The following is an 18,670-nucleotide window of genomic DNA, read 5'->3' as shown; positions in this document are numbered from 1 at the left end:
GCCTCGTTCAAACTGCAAACCCACAGAATCATAAACAAATAAAACCTTTGTTTGTTAAGCCACTAAGTTTTGAAGTAACTTGTTATGCAGCAGTAGAAAACTGGTATTAGGAAAAAAAAAGTGATGATAAAACAATATAACATATAGCATTGACTCTAGACCTACATTATCCTTAATAATTTGCAATAAACCAGTTGTAACAATACAACTATAAGAGGGATAATAATCATAATAACAAAAGAAGACATATATTGAGTTCTGTCAATGTACTGGCATTTATCCAAGCACTTTATTATTAGATAACAAAGTAACTTAGCCAAAGTCATAAAACTGTAAGTGATAGAGCTAGGATTTGAACTCAGTCTGTTTCAAGAAATTAGATATAAGTGTTTGGCATCAATACATGTCTCTTCCCAGCAAGAAATATTAATTTCTATGAGATCTCATAATAGTAAGCAAGAAGGATTATATGAAAACGTGAAGAGGTGGGGTCATTATCCTTTTTTTGACTAGGAGTTTTATATTTAGACAGTATCCTAAATTGCTTCCTGATATGAAAGATGAGGACATTCTCATACTTTTATTTCTGTCTTCTCCCATTTCAGTTCCCCTGATTCTGTTAGTTATTTTATTTTTTGAATTTTAATTCGTATTTTTCCCTTAAACATAATTCATACAGATTTTAAAGCTTATTTCCCACTTAAATTAATGTTCACTTCTATCCTTTAGCATGGCTTCTATGTTACTGAAGTTTTTACTTTGTTTTCTCTCTTGGTTGGCCAAATTTCATTACCGTGTAACCTGTTCCTCTCCCTCCCCAATAGGGATCATTGGATCTCTTCCAGACCAGAATATTTGCCTGTGGCTTTTATAATTGGAATACAAAATAATTGAGTATAAAAATTGGAGATTGAGTACTTTTTCCTCGTAGTTCTTTTAGAGGTTATTAAACATCCTGAGAAGTCCTTTTATTTCCCCTTTCTACTTTTGCTTGAAATCCCTAGGAATCTTTATCCCAGTATTTTTCACTATTGACACCTCTGTATTATTATTATTTGAAAATATGAATCTAGGCAAAACTTCCATTAATTTATCTTTCAGAATTTTTTGTTATAGTCTATTTTCTTGCTTCCTTTCAGAAGCTGCATAAAGCCAAAAGTAAAGATACAAATTTAATTTCTGAATGGATTTGTAAAAACCAATTTTAAGTTTGTTGGATCACCTTTATCTGACTTCTGTTTCCATTAGCTTTTTCTCTTAATTACTTTAAGATATTTGACACTTTTCATTCTTTTTGAGAAGTTTCCTGAAGTCTGTTCTCCATGTCTATGGATGTACTTATAGCAGCTTTTATTTGTTTCTAATGTGCCTTTTATTCCTATACTGAATTTTCCCATTTCTTTTCTATATTCTATATTCATCCACCTAACTTTTTTTCTTCCCAATCATCTTTTATATCTTTTCTTTTTTTTTTTAAAGGGGGACTTTTTTTTAATCTTTATTTTATTGTGTCTCTGAGTTTTCTTAAATAAGTAATCTACTTGAAACTCTAGAGCTATTTTCTACATTTGTCTTTTGCTTGTGTTTCTTCCCCTCTCAACTACTACCACTCTGTCTCCCTGGTTCTATATAAAACCCTATCATTCTTAGTAATTATCCTTAAATGTGTAGAGTTCTCTCTTGTCATACTATTTGATAAAGAAATTAGTGCCACGGAAATGGAGCCTAGATCAAGTGATCTGAGGAACTCTCTATCTTCAATTCAGATTTATTTTCTGGAACAGTGGTTGTCAAATTTTTTTTCAATACAGTCGGTAAATATTTTAGGCTTTGCAGTCTGTACAAAGTGACTCTGCTGTTGCAGCACAAAATTAGCTATAGGAAATATGTAAAAGTGTGGGCATGGCTATGTTCCAATAGAATTTTATTTATAAAATCACACAATGGGTTGTTTTTAACCCAAAGGCAATATTTTGTTGACCCTTGATCAGATATTCAAGATATCAGGGGTAGACAGGAGGTCTTTACCAGGTAATGATGTAGACTGCTAATGCCACTCCTAGGTGCAGATGAAGTGCAGAAGATGACAGTTTGCTTCTGTCGCAGGAATGGTTGGTGCTAACTTGGCTGTGCAGTTACTTGAAATTGATTATCCTACTTCCTCTGACCTGTAGAGTACTGATACTTTATGACCTCCCACCTCACTTCCTTCATGGGCATTCCTGCTTCATTTCTTCTTTTCCCAGATGTAGCGATGATCAAAATACTTTTGGCAACAGTCAACCTCGCTTTTTATTCTCTTTTTAATCCATGTTTATAGTCTACTTTTATGAGCTAAGTTCTTCAATAAGCTTTTGGCATCACGAAAAAATGTCATCTTTCAGAAAAGTTGGGTCTTGAAGATGTGAAATTAATTTGGCTTCCAAATTGTTCTCTCATATACTAAGTTTTTGCAAATCCATTCAGAAACTCAGTTTATATCTTTACTTTTGGCTTTCTGCAGCCCTCGGAAAGGAAGGTCTCGGACTCAGTGAGTATAGGGCCTTAGGATAAAAAAATAAAAACCCCCAAAACAACCAAATATGTAATAGTGTAGAATGCTTGTAGATATCATACAATATTCTTGCTCCTTTTTGGAGTTCATTCATATGACAGACAAGTTTAAACCTTGAGAATGTGAGATGAGTGAAATAAAGTCATTTTCCAGGCAGAGCTTATGGCCTAGTGAAGAAGAGAGCTCTATATAAAGGCAACAAAATATTTATGTTGCATTTTTTGATATGTTTAATTTTGTAAAGGTTGCCTAGGTTTATTGTATTATATAATCTGTATAGATAGATATGTTTTATATATTAGATGTATTTCAGGCATTTATATCATTGTATTTAAATTTTGTTTACATTTGATGCTTTCATTTCATGGAAAATCTGAACTTTGGGTAATTTGATAGAAACTTTTATTTTTATTTAGGATTTATTTATTTATTTGAAAGAAAGAGAAAGCACAAGTATGGGGTGGGGGAGGGGCAGAGGGAGTCTTAAGCAGACTCTATGCCTAGAGCACAGAGCCCCGCGTGGGGCTCAATCTCATGACCCTGAGATCATGACCTGAGTCAAAACCAAGAGTTGGACACTTAACTGACTGCGCCATCCAGGCATCCCAGTCTGATAGAAACTTTTAAATGTAAACTTTGCCAAAGGATATCATATGTACATTTGTATGAGTATTCATTAAATATGTAATAAAACATTCAGCAGTGTCCAAAGTTGTTATTTTTCATTTCATTTTTTTTGTTTGTGTGGGGTTTTTTTTCTGCAAAGTTTAGATATTTATAGAAGAAATAATACAATTTCTGAGATAATTTGGGGGAGGCTCATGAGTAACCCTGTCTTTTAATTTTATTCTTTCTGAAATGATGGGTGTTTTTACTGTAATAGTATTTCTAAACTTTGATACATTCCTTACCTTTCTATTTGTATGGAAAAAGCAAAAAGAATAGCTTAGTAACCTTAGTTTATTGAGGAAACTAAGGTTAAGAATGATATAACTACTAGAAGTTATACAACTAATAAATAAAAGAACTAGGACACAACTCCAGGTTTGTCAGATTACAGCCAATGCTCTTATCTATGTATCAGTTAAATTACTGTGCCAACAACTTACCTTTAGATAATTCAACAAGTATAGATCTACATAATTCATGTCTCACAAATCACAGTTTCCTATATGTCAGGTTGTTTTCTTACAGTAAAAATTACTTGGAAAATTAGCTTATTTCAGTTTTTCAATGGTTGTATTTATTCATTTACTCAACTCGTATTTACTGAGCTCTCAGAGAAAAGAAAGCAAATTAAACAGACATAATCCCTAACCTCTTGAAACTATTTCCACATCAAAAATTTGGTGATCTCTTTACAGTAGTCACTATGAGAAGTTGTTCAGTTATTCTAGAGATATGCCTATTATTTAAATATCTTGCAATGCTACTTTTTCAGAATTTCCTCTTCCCAGCCTAACTCTTAATCTTCACCAAATCCAAAATAAGGGTTTGCTATTAGGGTATATATTTTAATTTGGAAACAACTAAACACCTCCAAACCTAAAGGCAACAAATAAGTTACATGGTCAAGTTAATGAATTCCTTTTTTCTTTTTCATTGAGTTACCCAGCACCCTGTCTTGTTCATTAAGATTATGAATTAAAGTATGATGGGCTATTTGTCTGACTTTGAATGTAGTTCTATCAAAGAATTCCACTATTCTTCTAGCAATAAATGATAGAATTCCTGGGATATTATTTCTAAAGCTCCCAACCCAGCTTTGAAGAGATATATTCGTATATTCAATCACTTTTTATAATAGACAATGTCACTGGTTTGTAGACATACCCTTACTTGGTCTGTATTTGAACAAAGAAAAGGATATGATATATAACATAAAAAGAAATAAAGAAAGGGAAAAATGCCAAAGTGGTGGCAGTGTGTTTTTTGGGGTCATGTGAGAGAATGTTTACACAAATAATAATTGTTATCACCTCCTGCATCTGTTTATGCTATTCCTTATGTTTGGTGCGGCCTCACTCCATCCCTGCCCAACTGTAATGCCGCTTTTATCCAACATTCCTGATCTCTCCTACTGTAATGATATTGGGTCATATAAATTATATAATGTAGTATAATTATTTGGGACGTGCCTTTCTCTCTTATTAGATATAAGCTCCTTTAAGGCAGATATCATGTGATTCATTACTGTTTATATCTCTGAATTTTATCCATATTACAATTAATATCAAGTGAGTGAATGATGAATGTGTGGACAGAAGAGATTTTGTGTAAGACAAATTTACAGGATGACATGCAATTGTATATGTAATTCTGTAAGGAATAAAATAAGGGATGTGCTTTAGTCAGAGAGGTAAAAAGGAAGAATTAAGAAAAAAGAGTCAGAAAATTTTAATTACTAACAAATAGCATATATTATGCATTGGCGTATACCTGAGATCAAATTTGATTTATGCAAGAAGGAAGAAGTTAGTTAAAAGAAATGTCTAAAGCACATGTGTACTTTATACTTTTTATACTTCTCGTCATATCAAGCTCTGAAGTGAATGGCCAAGGACAATCAGATGTCTTATACTCTGTAGAAAGAGTTTTTATCATAAAAATTAATAATAAAGAATCTTCATTATTTTAAGTACTTTTCCTCATTAAATATTATTGCTTTTCAACTTAAAATATTACAGGTACCCATAGGATATTGGACATACAGATCCAGGATTCATTAAGACTCTGTCACCTTGAGCCAAGGATTTATTTGATACCCTCCTGCATCTTTTATTCATACCAATTAACATATTTCAAAAAAGAATTAACACATTTACCATAAAGGAATTAAAAAAAAATAGTACTACCCACACTTTCCAATGCCGAAGAATAGCAAGGTGGTAAAAAGAGAATTAGACGATGAAGTTATTGAGTCTGTCAAAGACCTTCTTTCCAATGAAGACTCAGCTGATGATGCTTTTAAGAAGAGCGAACTAATTGTTGATGTTCAGGAAGAGAAAGATATAGATGTTGAAGAGGAATCTGAAGTTGAAGATGAAAGACCAGCTTGGAACAGTAAGCTACAATATATCCTGGCCCAAGTTGGATTTTCTGTAGGTTTAGGAAATGTGTGGCGATTCCCATACCTATGTCAGAAGAATGGAGGTGGTAAGTTTTGGGGTTTGTTTTTGTTTTTGTTAACTGATACATTGCTGAGTAAATCGCAATTGACTGTCTCAAATAGCTCGTGTTGCTGCTGCAGCCTCATTATTTCAGAAACCATGAATTCCATTGTAAAGCCAGGGAGACTTCTTTGTTGGAAGTGAGCTCAACTCTGTTTTCAGATTAGGTTTCCATAGGAGCAGATGGCTTGTTATGAATACTCAAAGATTGCTCACAGATTCTTTCTGTGGATGCTTTTAAATATCACTAAATTACTGACCTTTCTAACAAACGTTAGAGGCAGTCAGTTACTCTCTTTGGAGAAAAACCTAAAGTGTCTGATATAAGACAGGACTGGTGGAAGAAGTCAGAAAGAATGTTCTCTCCACAATTTATTAACTCTGAATTTTAAATTATTTCACTTTTCAAAACAAAAATTGCATACAATTTAGAATAATTATGGTGTTGAAATGCTGACCAGAACTTTGTAGATCCCAGGAGAAGGGATTTAAACAGAAAATGTAATCCCAGACATTCTTCATTCTTAGATATCATATATATTTGGTTTCTGATGCTACAGTATTTGGGGACAGTGTTTAGTTTCAAAGAAAACTTCAAAGAAATTAGCATCCTTAATTTAATTTTATTTGTTTTAAAGATTTTATTTATTTATTTGAGGGAGAAAGAGAAAGCACAAGAGAGCAAGGGGGTAGCGCTGAGGAAGAGGGAGAAACAGACTTCCCACAGAGCAGGGAGCCCAACTCCATGCAGAGGCTCCATCCCAGGACCTTGGGATCATGACCTAAGCCAAAGGCAGATGCTTAACTGACTGAGCCACCCAGGCACCCCCATCCTTAATTTTATTTTATTTTTATTTATTTATTTATGTATTTATTTTTAAAAGTTTAGTTCACTAACTTTTTTTTTTAAGATTTTATTTTATTTATTTGACAGAGACATAGTGAGAGCAGGAACACAAGCAGGGGGAGTGGGAGAGGGAGAAGCAGGCTTCCCGCAGAGCAGGGAGCCCGATGATGCGGGGCTCGATCCCAGGACCCTGGGATCAAGACCCGCGCCGAAGGCAGACGCTTAACCGACTGAGCCACCCAGGCGCCCCCCCATCCTTAATTTTAAACAAAAATATTTCCCATCAACATAACATTCTATTTTTTTATATTTTTGCATATAATCAGTAAAGGTTGTTTAGCAAAAATTATCTTAAAAATCAATAAAAAAGCATGTACAAAGAATGGGTTGTTCATGTAAGACACAAACTCTAGAGTACCCCAAAGTCAAGTAATGTTAACTAACATTTGGGTTGAAACTTTGTTATCTCTATACATGGAAACTATTAAAATAAATGTGGTTAAAGACTAAGTACTATATTAACTGCATTTCAGCATACAAAGGGTAGAAAGAATATTTTGATATTTGATTCCAGTTTGTGATAGTTTTGTTGACTGGACAAAAACATGGTTTTATATTTGATGTACAAATCAAATGAAATAATATAATCATATGTGAAATTTCTTTTTAGACTGTAAGATAAAAAGCTAAGGTGTTCCGATGACAAAATACGTTAAAGACCTTGCTTAGTTAATTCAGCTAGGCACAAAACAACAGGTTTGGAAAAAGTTGCCTGGTTGACAAATCTGCATGAGAGGTAAGAATCAATATAGGAAGTCTGTGACATACCACAGCACTCCACCGGCACTGTAAGCTCCTTAGCTAGTCGTTAACACCACATGTGAATTATTTATCGAATCAGCTATCAGCAGCTATGTACTACCCTGCTTTTTGTTTCTCATGAGCCATCCCATTTGCCAAGTCTAGCAGAAGGTGAATTCTGATTTTTAAGCCTTTCACCTTATGACACTATTAAGGAAGAAGGCTGTCTTGGCTGAAGTCAGTCAGGTTGCCTTCCATTTGATACCTTTTTTTTTTTTTTTTCTTGGCGGCGAACTCAAAGGATTTCATATTTAGAAATTAGTTATTAGCAAAAATTGCTCCTCCTCATTTTCATATGGAAAAAGAGTCAAAATGCTCTTCCTACTATCGTTTCCTCTCTTCTAATCACAAATACTAGACCGTGATGTTATAAAATGCCAGTGGACTTTATTGTTTCAAAGTGGCTGTCAGGATACAAAAGGCTGTACCCAACATGCAGTATAGCATTGAACCTTCCAGGTATTTGAATCGTGTTTTCTGGGCTGTTTAGTCAAACAGCTTCTGACCACCTGAATCCCACTCATTTGTCACTTGAGGCACTTCATGAATAATAGAACTAAAAAGTGATAGACCCAACGTAAGTTGATTTGTCTGAAGATATTAAAGTACAATGGTTAAGCTTAATCAGTAGTGTATTATAGAAGCGACCAGCTCAGGTTTTGAAGTCAATTTGGCCTTGAAGCCTGGCTCTTCCCACACTAGCCATGTGACCTTTTACAAGTTAACTTACTTCTTCTGATTTAGTTCCCACACCTGTAAAAAGTGATGATAATGGTACTTACCCCATTGTATTCTTGTAAGGAACAAATGAATAACTACATGTAACATGCTTAGAAATGTGCCTGGCAAATAGTAAATGCTCAGTTATATCTTAGTTATGATGTTTTTATTTAGTTAGTTTATTTATTTAGTTATGACTATTTTTAATATGGGGGCTAACAGTAATTTGAGTTAAAGAAAAAGCTAAGTATCTAATGGCATGCTATGCACACATAACTGAGGAAAGATTCCCAATGAGTCCAGTTTTAATTCACTCTCTCTGTAGTCATTAACACATACATAAACTCATCCACATTTTAGGATTAGGTGCATGTGTTAAACTTTCAGTCCTTTGGGAAACATTTTCAGGTCATTAGCGCCTGAACATTCCTAATCATTTTAGAATTAGGTATTTTATTTTTAGAATTAGGTATTTTATAATTCTGTTTTATGAGCTCATGTATCCATGCTTTACATTACATACCCATCTGTTTTATGAGCTCATGTATCCATGCTTTACATTACATACCCATCTATAGAATCAACTCAAGTCCAAAAGGCTGCAAATCGGTCATAAGAAAGTAGAGATTAGGGGCGCCTGGGTGGCTCAGTCGGTTAAGCATCTGCCTTCGGCTCAGGTCATGATCTCAGGGCCCTGGGATCGAGTCCCACGTCGGGCTCCTGGCTCAGCGGGGAGCTTGCTTCTCCCTCTGCCCCTCCCGCTGCTTGTTCTCTGTCTCTCTCTCAAATAAATAAATAAAATTAAAAAAAAAAGAAAGTAGAGATTTTCTATGGGCCACTATATTAGGGAAATTCTTGTATATGGTCATTATTTCACAGATATATAGAGATACTGAGAAAATTATTTAAAAAAATAATGTTTACTTCTTCAACAGACTACCAAAAAAATTTGGACAACTTCCAAAATCTACTCAATACCATTAAACACTTTTTTAAAATGGGAAGATACAATAATGGCCTCTAATTTGAAAAGGGCATTGACACCATCAATTGCATGACTGACTTGACAGTCTCTGGTTGGACAAAGCTCCAGATAAGAAATTTGAATGTAGGAAGTCCATTCTAGAGGTTACTTAATGAATAATTTGCATATGTATTCTTATGTAGAAATGAATACATTTCACATTTTAACTTTATCAGTTAATAGAACCTAATATTAACATTGTCAAACTATTTTAAAATAACTAGTTATATGTTTTGAGATTTGGCTATAATTTTCTTAAGTATGAAAACCTTACTACATGGATAATATATATTTGCACATATATTTTACAATAGGTGTTAAAAATATCTTAGTTTCTCAGTCAACCTCACTGCCCCTACACAGAATTTTGGAAAATAAAAAATTCTTTTTGGGGCACCTGGGTGGCTCAGTCGGTTAAGCTTCTGACTCTTGATTATGGCTCAGGTCATGATCTCAGGGTCGTGGAATTGAGCCACATGACAGGCTCTGCAGTAGGCATGGATTTTTTTTTTTTTTTGTAAAGATTTTATTTATTTATTTGAGAAAGAGAGACAGAGATAGCGAGAGAGAGCAGGAGTGGGGAGGAGAGGGAGAAGCAGGCTTCCTGCTGATCAGAGAGCCTGATGTGGGGCTCGATTCTAAGACCCTGGGATTATGACCTGAGCCAAAGGCAGACGCTTAACCAACTGAGCCATCCACACTCCCCGTAGGCATGGATTCTGCTTAAGATTCTCTCTCCTTCTCCCTCTGTCCCTCCCCACCCCTCAGCCTGTGTACACATGCTCTCTCTCTCTAAAAAAATAAAAATAAAAAAATAAATAATAATAATAATAATAATTCCTGAAACATACTTTTTAAATGAAGTATATTTGGGGAAAAAAATGACATTTGTCTGAGGTAGTTCTTTTTTTTTTCTATTTTTTTTTTCTTTTTCAATCTAGGCAGCCATTTCTTCTCTCCTGTTTTTATTTAGGGGAAAAAAGTCAGCTTTAGTACTATAAAATCTCATTCATTCTAATTTATCTGATTTGGAATGCATGTATAGGTGAGTTTGAATAAGATTTAATAAATTCATTAGCAGTGTGTGAATAAGAATTCCAGGAGTTTGTGAAACCTACTTGAGGAAATAATTTTAAAGAATCAATTTTTTATGGAAAATGAAATTGTTTTACCCTTTTAATAAAATGAAACTAAAATTTATATTCTCACTTTTTTCATAATTATTTTTTATCATAAACTCTTTGTAGCAGTCAAATTCAGGTTTCAAATACTAGAAAGTTTAAAATGATGAAATTGCATTTTCTTTAAAGTCTTTTATAATTGTACTATATAGAAGTTCAAATATTGTCTTTTATGAGATAATTTAAAATTAGTGTATTCTCTACTGTGACTGTTGAAAATATAATCTTTTTTGTTCTTGTCTCTATAGGTGCATATCTTTTGCCATATTTAATACTGCTGCTGGTAATAGGTATTCCCCTTTTTTTCCTGGAACTCTCTGTGGGTCAAAGAATTCGGCGAGGAAGCATTGGTGTATGGAATTACATAAGCCCTAAACTGGGTGGCATTGGATTTGCAAGTTGTGTAGTAAGTTTCCTGGTATGGTATATGCCATATAATTTTTACAGGGTTTGTAACTGTATAGTTTGCATTTAAATGAAACCTTTGAGTGTGTATTTCTATTCAACTCTGTAATCATGTTTTTAAAAAACACCATTGGAGTTTGCACTAACCAAACTGTAAATATTAATACAGTTCATCTTGATAATGCATGTTCTTAAGATCTAAGAGAGATATCTATTTAGAAAAGATAATGTGTTTCAAATAAAAATGAAATGAGGATTTTTAATATGTTAAATGGGGTTTTATGCATTTCATCTCGTTTCAAAGGAAGTGGCATGGGAGGTGTAATGTAATAGCACTGTTTTGTTTTGCAGGTGTGCTTTTTTGTGGCTCTCTACTACAATGTCATCATTGGCTGGAGTTTGTTTTATTTTTCTCAGTCTTTTCAGCAACCTCTTCCTTGGGATCAATGTCCTTTGGTGAAAAATGCTTCACACACTTGTAAGACATGTATCATGTAGTGTTTTTGTATGTAAAGATCATAAAGTTGCTAAGGGCATGAGATTTTGAGATTTTTTTCTTTTCTTAAAATAATGTGGAAAAATCTTTCAAAATTATCATTACAAACTTTCCTCACTTTTAGGATTGGTATACTTAGAACAAAGGCCATTGGTACCATCTAATTTTACTAGCTCTTCCCAAGTTATTTTATCATGCTGCATGACATTGGGGTAAAATATTATAACCCTTCAGTTGTTAGCTTTGACAATTTTTTATTTTGTACAACTTTCTTGATGCCTTACATTTTGATTAAAATAAATAAAATATAACTTTCAGTTATAAAATAAGTAAGTCATGGAGATGCAAAGTACAGCATAAGGAAGATAGTCAATAATATTGTAATAATTGTATGGTGACAGATGGTAACTACACTTACTGTGGTGAGCATCATGTCATGTACAGAATTGTAGAATCACTATATTGTACACCTGAAATGAATATAACATTTTATGTCAACTATACTTCAGTAACCCAAATTTTTTTAAAAAAAGGTCATACAGGTAATCATACATAAAAAATAGGACAAAAATAATTTGGATCGAAATAATTGTTTTTATGTCTTTAGTTCCCTTGTTTCATAGTTTTCCCATCATTTATTTTTAAATCCTAGAATATAAATAAAGGACAATTCCCTATAGTAGTGAGGTCCAGTAAATCTAGAATGCAACTCACATATGTAGCCTAAAATTTACTAGTAGCCACATTGAAAAAAGTAAGAAATAGGTGAAATATTTTTCCAAGATATTAACATTTCAACAAATAATATAAACATTGTTAATGTAATAATTTAAAATATTTTTATTGCACTAAGTCTCTAAAATCTTCTTTGCATTTTGTATTTACAGCACATACCACTTTAGACCAGCTTCATTTCAAAAGTCACATATGACCAGCAGCTAGTGTATTTGACAGCTCCGTCACAGGAAGTCAGTCAGATAATTCCGGGCGCGGAAGGGGCTATAAACCTGTTGTATTTTAATTACTTTGCTAAAAAAAGCTTACATATTCCTATTTCAGAAGTGTGTAATAAAAAATATTAACAAGAATACATGTCCGTGGATTTTTCACAATTTTGCACAATTGAGTTTTCACTGTGAATTTAAATGCTTCTCTAGAATAATAGTACTTTTCTCTGAAATGTTAAGAACTGATTTGTAGGCTTACTGGGGAAACAAAATGCCATTACTCTTCCTAGTCTGAAATGATTGTAATATCTTTCTTTCTACAGTTGTAGAGCCAGAATGTGAAAAAAGTTCCGCCACCACCTATTACTGGTACAGAGAAGCCCTGAATATTTCCAGTTCTATTTCTGAAAGTGGGGGCTTAAACTGGAAGATGACCGTCTGCTTGCTGGCTGCCTGGGTTGTGGTTTGCTTGGCTATGATCAAAGGCATTCAATCTTCTGGAAAAGTTAGTATGCTAGAGCCCTTCCTGCTTCTGCTAATCACCACTCCTGCATATGATGCCCACCTCAGGCTCCACTATAAACGTCTGTGGACAAACTACAAGTACCACGTCATTCTAGGTAGTTAAAGATTGGTGAAAAGTGGTGCTTTAAAAAATGCGTTTAAATTAAAGAAAGAACCTACAGACATGTTTTATAGTGAAATCTGAAGTCACTTATAATCTTTCCTTATTTCATCAAAGAGATTTTTTGAAGTTTTGTGTCAGGACCTAAAAGACCTTTATTTTTTGCTCTTCATTCCGTTGGTCCTCATGTTTTAGTTCACTGAAGATGAAGTCGAGACAGAAATAACAGGAGAGCGAGTCCTACAAATCAGGAGATGGGTGCCTCAGGCTGAGGGTACAGCCCTGCTGAGTCCTGAAGCTGCAGAGCTGGGTCTGTGGTAGCTGGCAAGGGTCTGGGGGCAGAGCTCAGCTGGGGGAAGGGGGGCAGGGTTGTCAGGGAGGCACTCTAATGTGAGGCTTTGCAGGTCAGAGAGAGGAATTCACATTTTATTGCAACTGTATTAAAAATCCCTGGAGTTCTTTAAGCAGGAATAAGATAACCTGAGTGGTAGCCTGAAAACTAGGAGAATATTACCAGTAGAGCAGGACTACTTCTGGATGTTTGACTTTAGCACCTAGATGGATGGTTGCTCTATTTGCTGAGACAGAGACAGGTGGGGACATCTCTGGGCAAAAGTCAGAAGTTCTTTTCTGGATCTGAAAATTTTAGGGACCTTTTAGGCTTCCACGTGCAAACGTCAAGGAAGCAGTAAATATCCAGTTAGGACAATTGCTTTTCTATGCTAAAACATTCACATAACTTTAAGCATGAACATTTGTGAAGCAGAAAGTTAAACCTTGACATTGTTAATTATTCAGAGTCTTAGGAGCCTTCACAGGGGCCCACTCTCTACTCCAGAAGCTTTACAGAATTATAATGGAATTTTGATTAATGGAAAAAAAAAGGACTCTTTTTTGCTGTTGCTGTTACCTAAAACAATAAAAGTATGAATTTGTTAGGGAGATAGTAGTCATTATTTCTCTTAAATATTGCTTGTTTTGTGAACTATAAGAAATAAACACTTTCAAGTTATATCATACCAGTGGACTATTTTAAAGGAGTGTAAATAAGGGAGATTCCCTATTTCTCGTTATATCTCAAATAGGATCTTAAGTAAGTCACATTCCATTAAGACTAATAAGCCATTCTAATATGATGGCTATACAACGTATTAATAGTACTATTAATCATGCTATAAAAACAGAGACTGTCAAAGTATAGAATTAAACATGATCTTAACTACAGAAAGGAATATCGTTGTTAGTGTGTCTCACCTACATTTATTTTTTTTCTTTGTAGATCATGTACTTTAGTTCTCTTTTCCCGTATGTGGTACTTATATGCTTCCTAATCAGAGCACTCCTTTTAAATGGTTCAGTTGATGGCATCCGCCACATGTTTACCCCTAAGGTATGTACTGCATTTCTATTTAAGGCTCATGATCATAAAAGCATTAGGTTTATTGTTCAAATGTCCCCACAGCTAGATTTAAAGGATAATTGTTCTAACATATGTATGCTAGCCTTTTAAATTATAGCTGTTGTGTTAACCAGCCTAGAAAAACCAGGGCTTTTAAATATCCATAATTATATCCATCTATTTCCAATTTTAAATGTCCCATTTTAGTTCTAGAGTGAGACAATCCCTATGTGAACCTTAAAACTTCCTTTTATAGTAAATTAACTTCTAATTTTTTACACTGATAAATTTTAGGACTTTTCCATCTTTTTAAAAGATTTTATTTATTTATTTGAGAGAGAGAGAGAGAGAGCACGTGAGCAGGGGGAGGAGCAGAGGGAGAGGGACAAGATGACTTGTGCTGAGCATGGAGCCTGCCATGAGGTTCAATCCCACAACCCTGAGATCATGACATGAGCCAAAATCAAGAGTCGGACACCTAACCGACTGAGCCACCTAGGGGCCCCAGGACGTTTCCATCTTTCCTCTTTCCTTGTCTATGTCAGTGGATTAAGAACCACTTTGAATTTAATTGACCCCTTTGAAAAAATCTATAATAAGATCTTCTTACCAGAGAAACATAATGAACATATTAATTTGTTTAATGTCTCAGAAGGTTGACAGATCACCTAAAATCCATGAACCCAGGCTGAGAAGGCTTCTGTACTCTAAATCCTGTCTCAGAGAAAATCCATGTTCTTGTTTCGAGGTTTTGTGCCTCCTAGAATAATATTTATAGTGGTGAGTTTGGGAAGTTTTGTAACCTTTATAAATGCATATACATTTTAGGAAAGTTCTCATTAGGCTCCACAAAAGGCTCAGAACTGATGTTCTCTCATTCATCTTAGAAGTGAACTCAATGCTGGGCACCTTGAACCTGCTTAATCAATCCTTGTAAACTTGGGATAGTGATTTGGCAGGAAACAAAAACAAGTTTTGAAGGGTATATACATTTTAGTTATTCACTGAAATGAAGTTAACACCTCATTATTAGTTTGCCAACACTATTACAGGCAGACATGGAGTTATAAAGATAAAGTTTCAAAATTAGTTCAGAAAGTGGAAGTTATCTAAAGGGTGAATGTGCAGTCAGCATCATGCTGTGGGATTTGGGCAGAAATTAGCTTTCCTGGAATTCTTTGTCACTCCAGCTGCCTTGATAGGATGTAAAAGAGGCTGTGTTCTTTGGGTATCACGTTTCAGCTTAGTATTCATTCTCTAGTAGCAAAAATGCTGCCATTGGTATCTGATTTTCTTGACTAATTCAAAAGTCCTGGTTAGCATTTAGAGTTGTTGGAACCCCTCAGTGAATAACTAGTTAAGATATTTGGCTTCAAATGGGCCATATTTACTAAGCAAAAATATTTATATTGTAATATCTAAAAAAAAAAAGATTTCTGAGTTTAAAACAACCAACTTTGGTGTAAACTTCTGGAATATCACCTTATATAAGTTGGCAATTGCTTGTGACATAATTCTAAATATTTGAATTAAATAGCTATCTTAGAATTCAGCTACTTTGATATGACACTTTCACATGGCCCCGTATTTAAAACTATGGCATTACTGACATTTTCATCTGGGACTAGGAATCACTATTAAAATATAGTTAATTCTTTCTTAAGCCCACTTTTCATTGATTATAGATAAAATTCTGTTTTAGGTCACTGCAGGTGTGATAGTTAATATAATAACGATAAGTTCTCAGTTACTTTTCAGTTTACATTGTTTGTCCAAGGGAGAAAGTAAAGCACACAAACTATTCCCAAAACAGTGAATGGAGATATAGCTCCTGAACTGGAAGAAAGCGGAATAATGTCTTTAGTAAATGGGTGTTGCCTGCCATCTAGTGGGTAAAGTAGAGATAGATAGTTGAGTGTATTTGAGATCAATATTAATGATAGAGTGGTAATGTAGCAGCCATCAACAAACAGTATGAGTATTTCAATTTCAGTTAAATCTTAATAAATTATAAATATAATCGTGATTATGTCTCAATTATAATCACTAAAATTAATAAATTGAACTAAAATTGAACAATAAATCCTAATAACTAATAACTGAAATAATTAAATCCTAGTAACTAAAATTGAACAATAAATCCTAATGTTTGAGAAAATGCACATTTTGGAATCACTTCGGTTTATATTTCAGCTCTACCTCAGAACTGCCATGTGACCTTGGGCAGGTTACTTAACCTTTTTAAGATTCAGACAATAGTAGCAACAAATTTCATGGATTGTACTGAAGATTAATTGAGATAGTCCATGCAAAGTGCTTATCAGTGTTCCTACCAATGCAGTCCATATATGTCAACAATTATTGAGCACTTAGAGTGGTATATGCCTTGTTACTCCCATCTTCAGTTGAAGAAGCTGAAACTCAGGGAGGGCAGCCACTTACTCTAGATTGCACTGCTTTTAGATTATTAAATGGCAGAATCGAGATCTAGAACTGTGGACCTCATCTTCTTACCCACATTTGACATTGCCCCCAATGAAGGCAGCCTCATTGCAATAGTAAAAAGAGATAAAATACCAATTTAAACACTTTTTTTACTCAAAATCAAACCTGTTCATTGACATCTATGTCACATATGGCTAATATTAATTGTTCCATTTAAAAGGTTTGATTATATACAGTGATAATTGTCCAAGAAGTAAAGCAGAGTTACTTGAAATATATGTTCAGCACAGGTTCAGACCTTCAGAACTTTGGCTCTGAAAGGTTCTTAGAGATGATGCAGTTGCATTGCTTCAATTTTCAAAGAAAAGGCTTTCAGAAAACTATCGAAAGAAATGCATCATACATACGTGAATAAGCAAAGTACAAATAGTCAACTCTCCCAAACTTATAATCTGCTTATTATCTGCCTTGACTACTAGACTGCCCCCAGAAAACACAAAACTTAGGGTATTAGTTAAATAATTCAGTTTTATTGGTAATTAATTTATTTTGCTTTGGAAAGAAAACAAAGACTTAAAATAGGAAATGATTGAAGATAGTTAATTTCAAATAGTCCTTCTGATTTGTCTTAAAGATAACTTAAAAATTCCTATATAAGTAGAAAATCTCCATGTGAGTAAAATCTCCATCTACACGATTGTCTCTAGTTTTTCTTTTTCATATTTCTGGTCTCACTACTAAGTGAAAACTTTGTTATTTCTACTAAGAACAGATTATTCTCCCAGTTGAAATAATCTTTGGGTGCATAAATATCATTATGATATATTTAAATAAGAGAACTAATTCCGTGTAGATTATTCCAAAGTACTATGTTGCAGCTGACTTCTATTATGTTTAATTTTAAACAGCTTGAAATGATGCTGGAACCCAAGGTCTGGAGAGAAGCTGCTACTCAGGTGTTCTTTGCCTTAGGTCTGGGATTTGGTGGTGTCATCGCCTTTTCAAGCTACAACAAAAGAGACAACAACTGCCACTTTGATGCTGTCCTGGTGTCCTTCATTAATTTTTTTACATCTGTCCTGGCAACACTGGTGGTGTTTGCAGTTCTGGGCTTTAAAGCAAATGTCATAAATGAGAAATGCATAGCAGAGTATGGATATTAATTTCCTTTAGCTTTTGATGGCATAATTGTATAAAACGTATACCCCCCCAAACCCATAAAGGTGCATTCGTTGTGTTGTTCTATTTTTCAGAAATTCGAAAATGATCATAAAATTTTTGAAAATGGGCAACATTAGTCAGGATATTATTCCTCATCATATCAACCTTTCAGCTGTTACTGCCGAAGATTATCATTTAGTTTATGACATCATTCAAAAAGTGAAAGAAGAAGAATTTTCTGCTCTTCATCTCAATTCCTGTCAAACTGAGGATGAGCTAAATAAAGTGAGTAAGCTATGTCTAAGCAACACAGTAATTATCACTCAGGTAAAAATACACATTATCCAGAAGACTTCTTTAAGGAAAATGAGCTTTAAAATGACAGTGGAAGATTATGCTGTTTCAAAATTCACATTTTTTATTTCAGAGAACATACTTTTTTTTTTAAGTTTTTATTTTTATTTTTTTATTATGTTATGTTAATCACCATACATTACATCATTAGTTTTTGATGTAGTGTTCCATGATTCATTGTTTGCATATAACACCCAGTGCTCCATTCAGTACATGCCCTCTTTAATACCCATCAATAGGCTAACCCATCCCCCCATCCCCCTCCCCTCTAGAACCCTCAGTTTGTTTCTCAGAGCCCATAGTCTCTCATGGTGCGTCCTCCCCTCGATTTCCCCCCCTTCATTTTTCCCTTCCTGCTATCTTCTTCTTCTTCTTTTTTTTTTTTAACATATAATGTATTATTTGTTTCAGAGGTACAGGTCTGCAATTCAACAGTCTTACACAATTCACAGTGCTCACCATAGCACATACCCTTCCCAAT

The 18,670-nt window shown here is 34.2% G+C and overlaps 1 protein-coding gene across 4 annotated transcripts in view; it reads left to right on the top strand.

Annotated features, from left to right (window-relative positions):
* Positions 1-18,670, top strand: part of SLC6A15 (solute carrier family 6 member 15) — a 43,385-nt gene that overhangs the window by 13,663 nt on the left and 11,052 nt on the right. For 3 of the 4 annotated variants that reach the window (XM_006727014.2, XM_081822161.1, XM_031019508.2), the window contains exons 2-8: positions 5,242-5,710; positions 10,606-10,763; positions 11,114-11,240; positions 12,529-12,710; positions 14,110-14,220; positions 17,583-17,824; positions 17,928-18,120. In XM_006727014.2, the coding sequence (XP_006727077.1) occupies positions 5,422-5,710; positions 10,606-10,763; positions 11,114-11,240; positions 12,529-12,710; positions 14,110-14,220; positions 17,583-17,824; positions 17,928-18,120 (1,302 nt within the window). In that variant the 5' untranslated portion in view covers positions 5,242-5,421. The remainder of the gene's footprint in view (positions 1-5,241; positions 5,711-10,605; positions 10,764-11,113; positions 11,241-12,528; positions 12,711-14,109; positions 14,221-17,582; positions 17,825-17,927; positions 18,121-18,670) is intronic. The other variant, XM_081822162.1, reaches the window with a different exon arrangement.

The sequence above is a fragment of the Leptonychotes weddellii genome, chromosome 5, assembly GCF_054177405.1.
Source record: "Leptonychotes weddellii isolate Sample4059 chromosome 5, ASM5417740v2, whole genome shotgun sequence".
Classification (NCBI taxonomy): domain Eukaryota; kingdom Metazoa; phylum Chordata; class Mammalia; order Carnivora; family Phocidae; genus Leptonychotes; species Leptonychotes weddellii.
The sequence above is the reverse complement of the archived record's forward strand: the minus strand, read 5'-3'. Positions and strand labels throughout refer to the sequence as shown.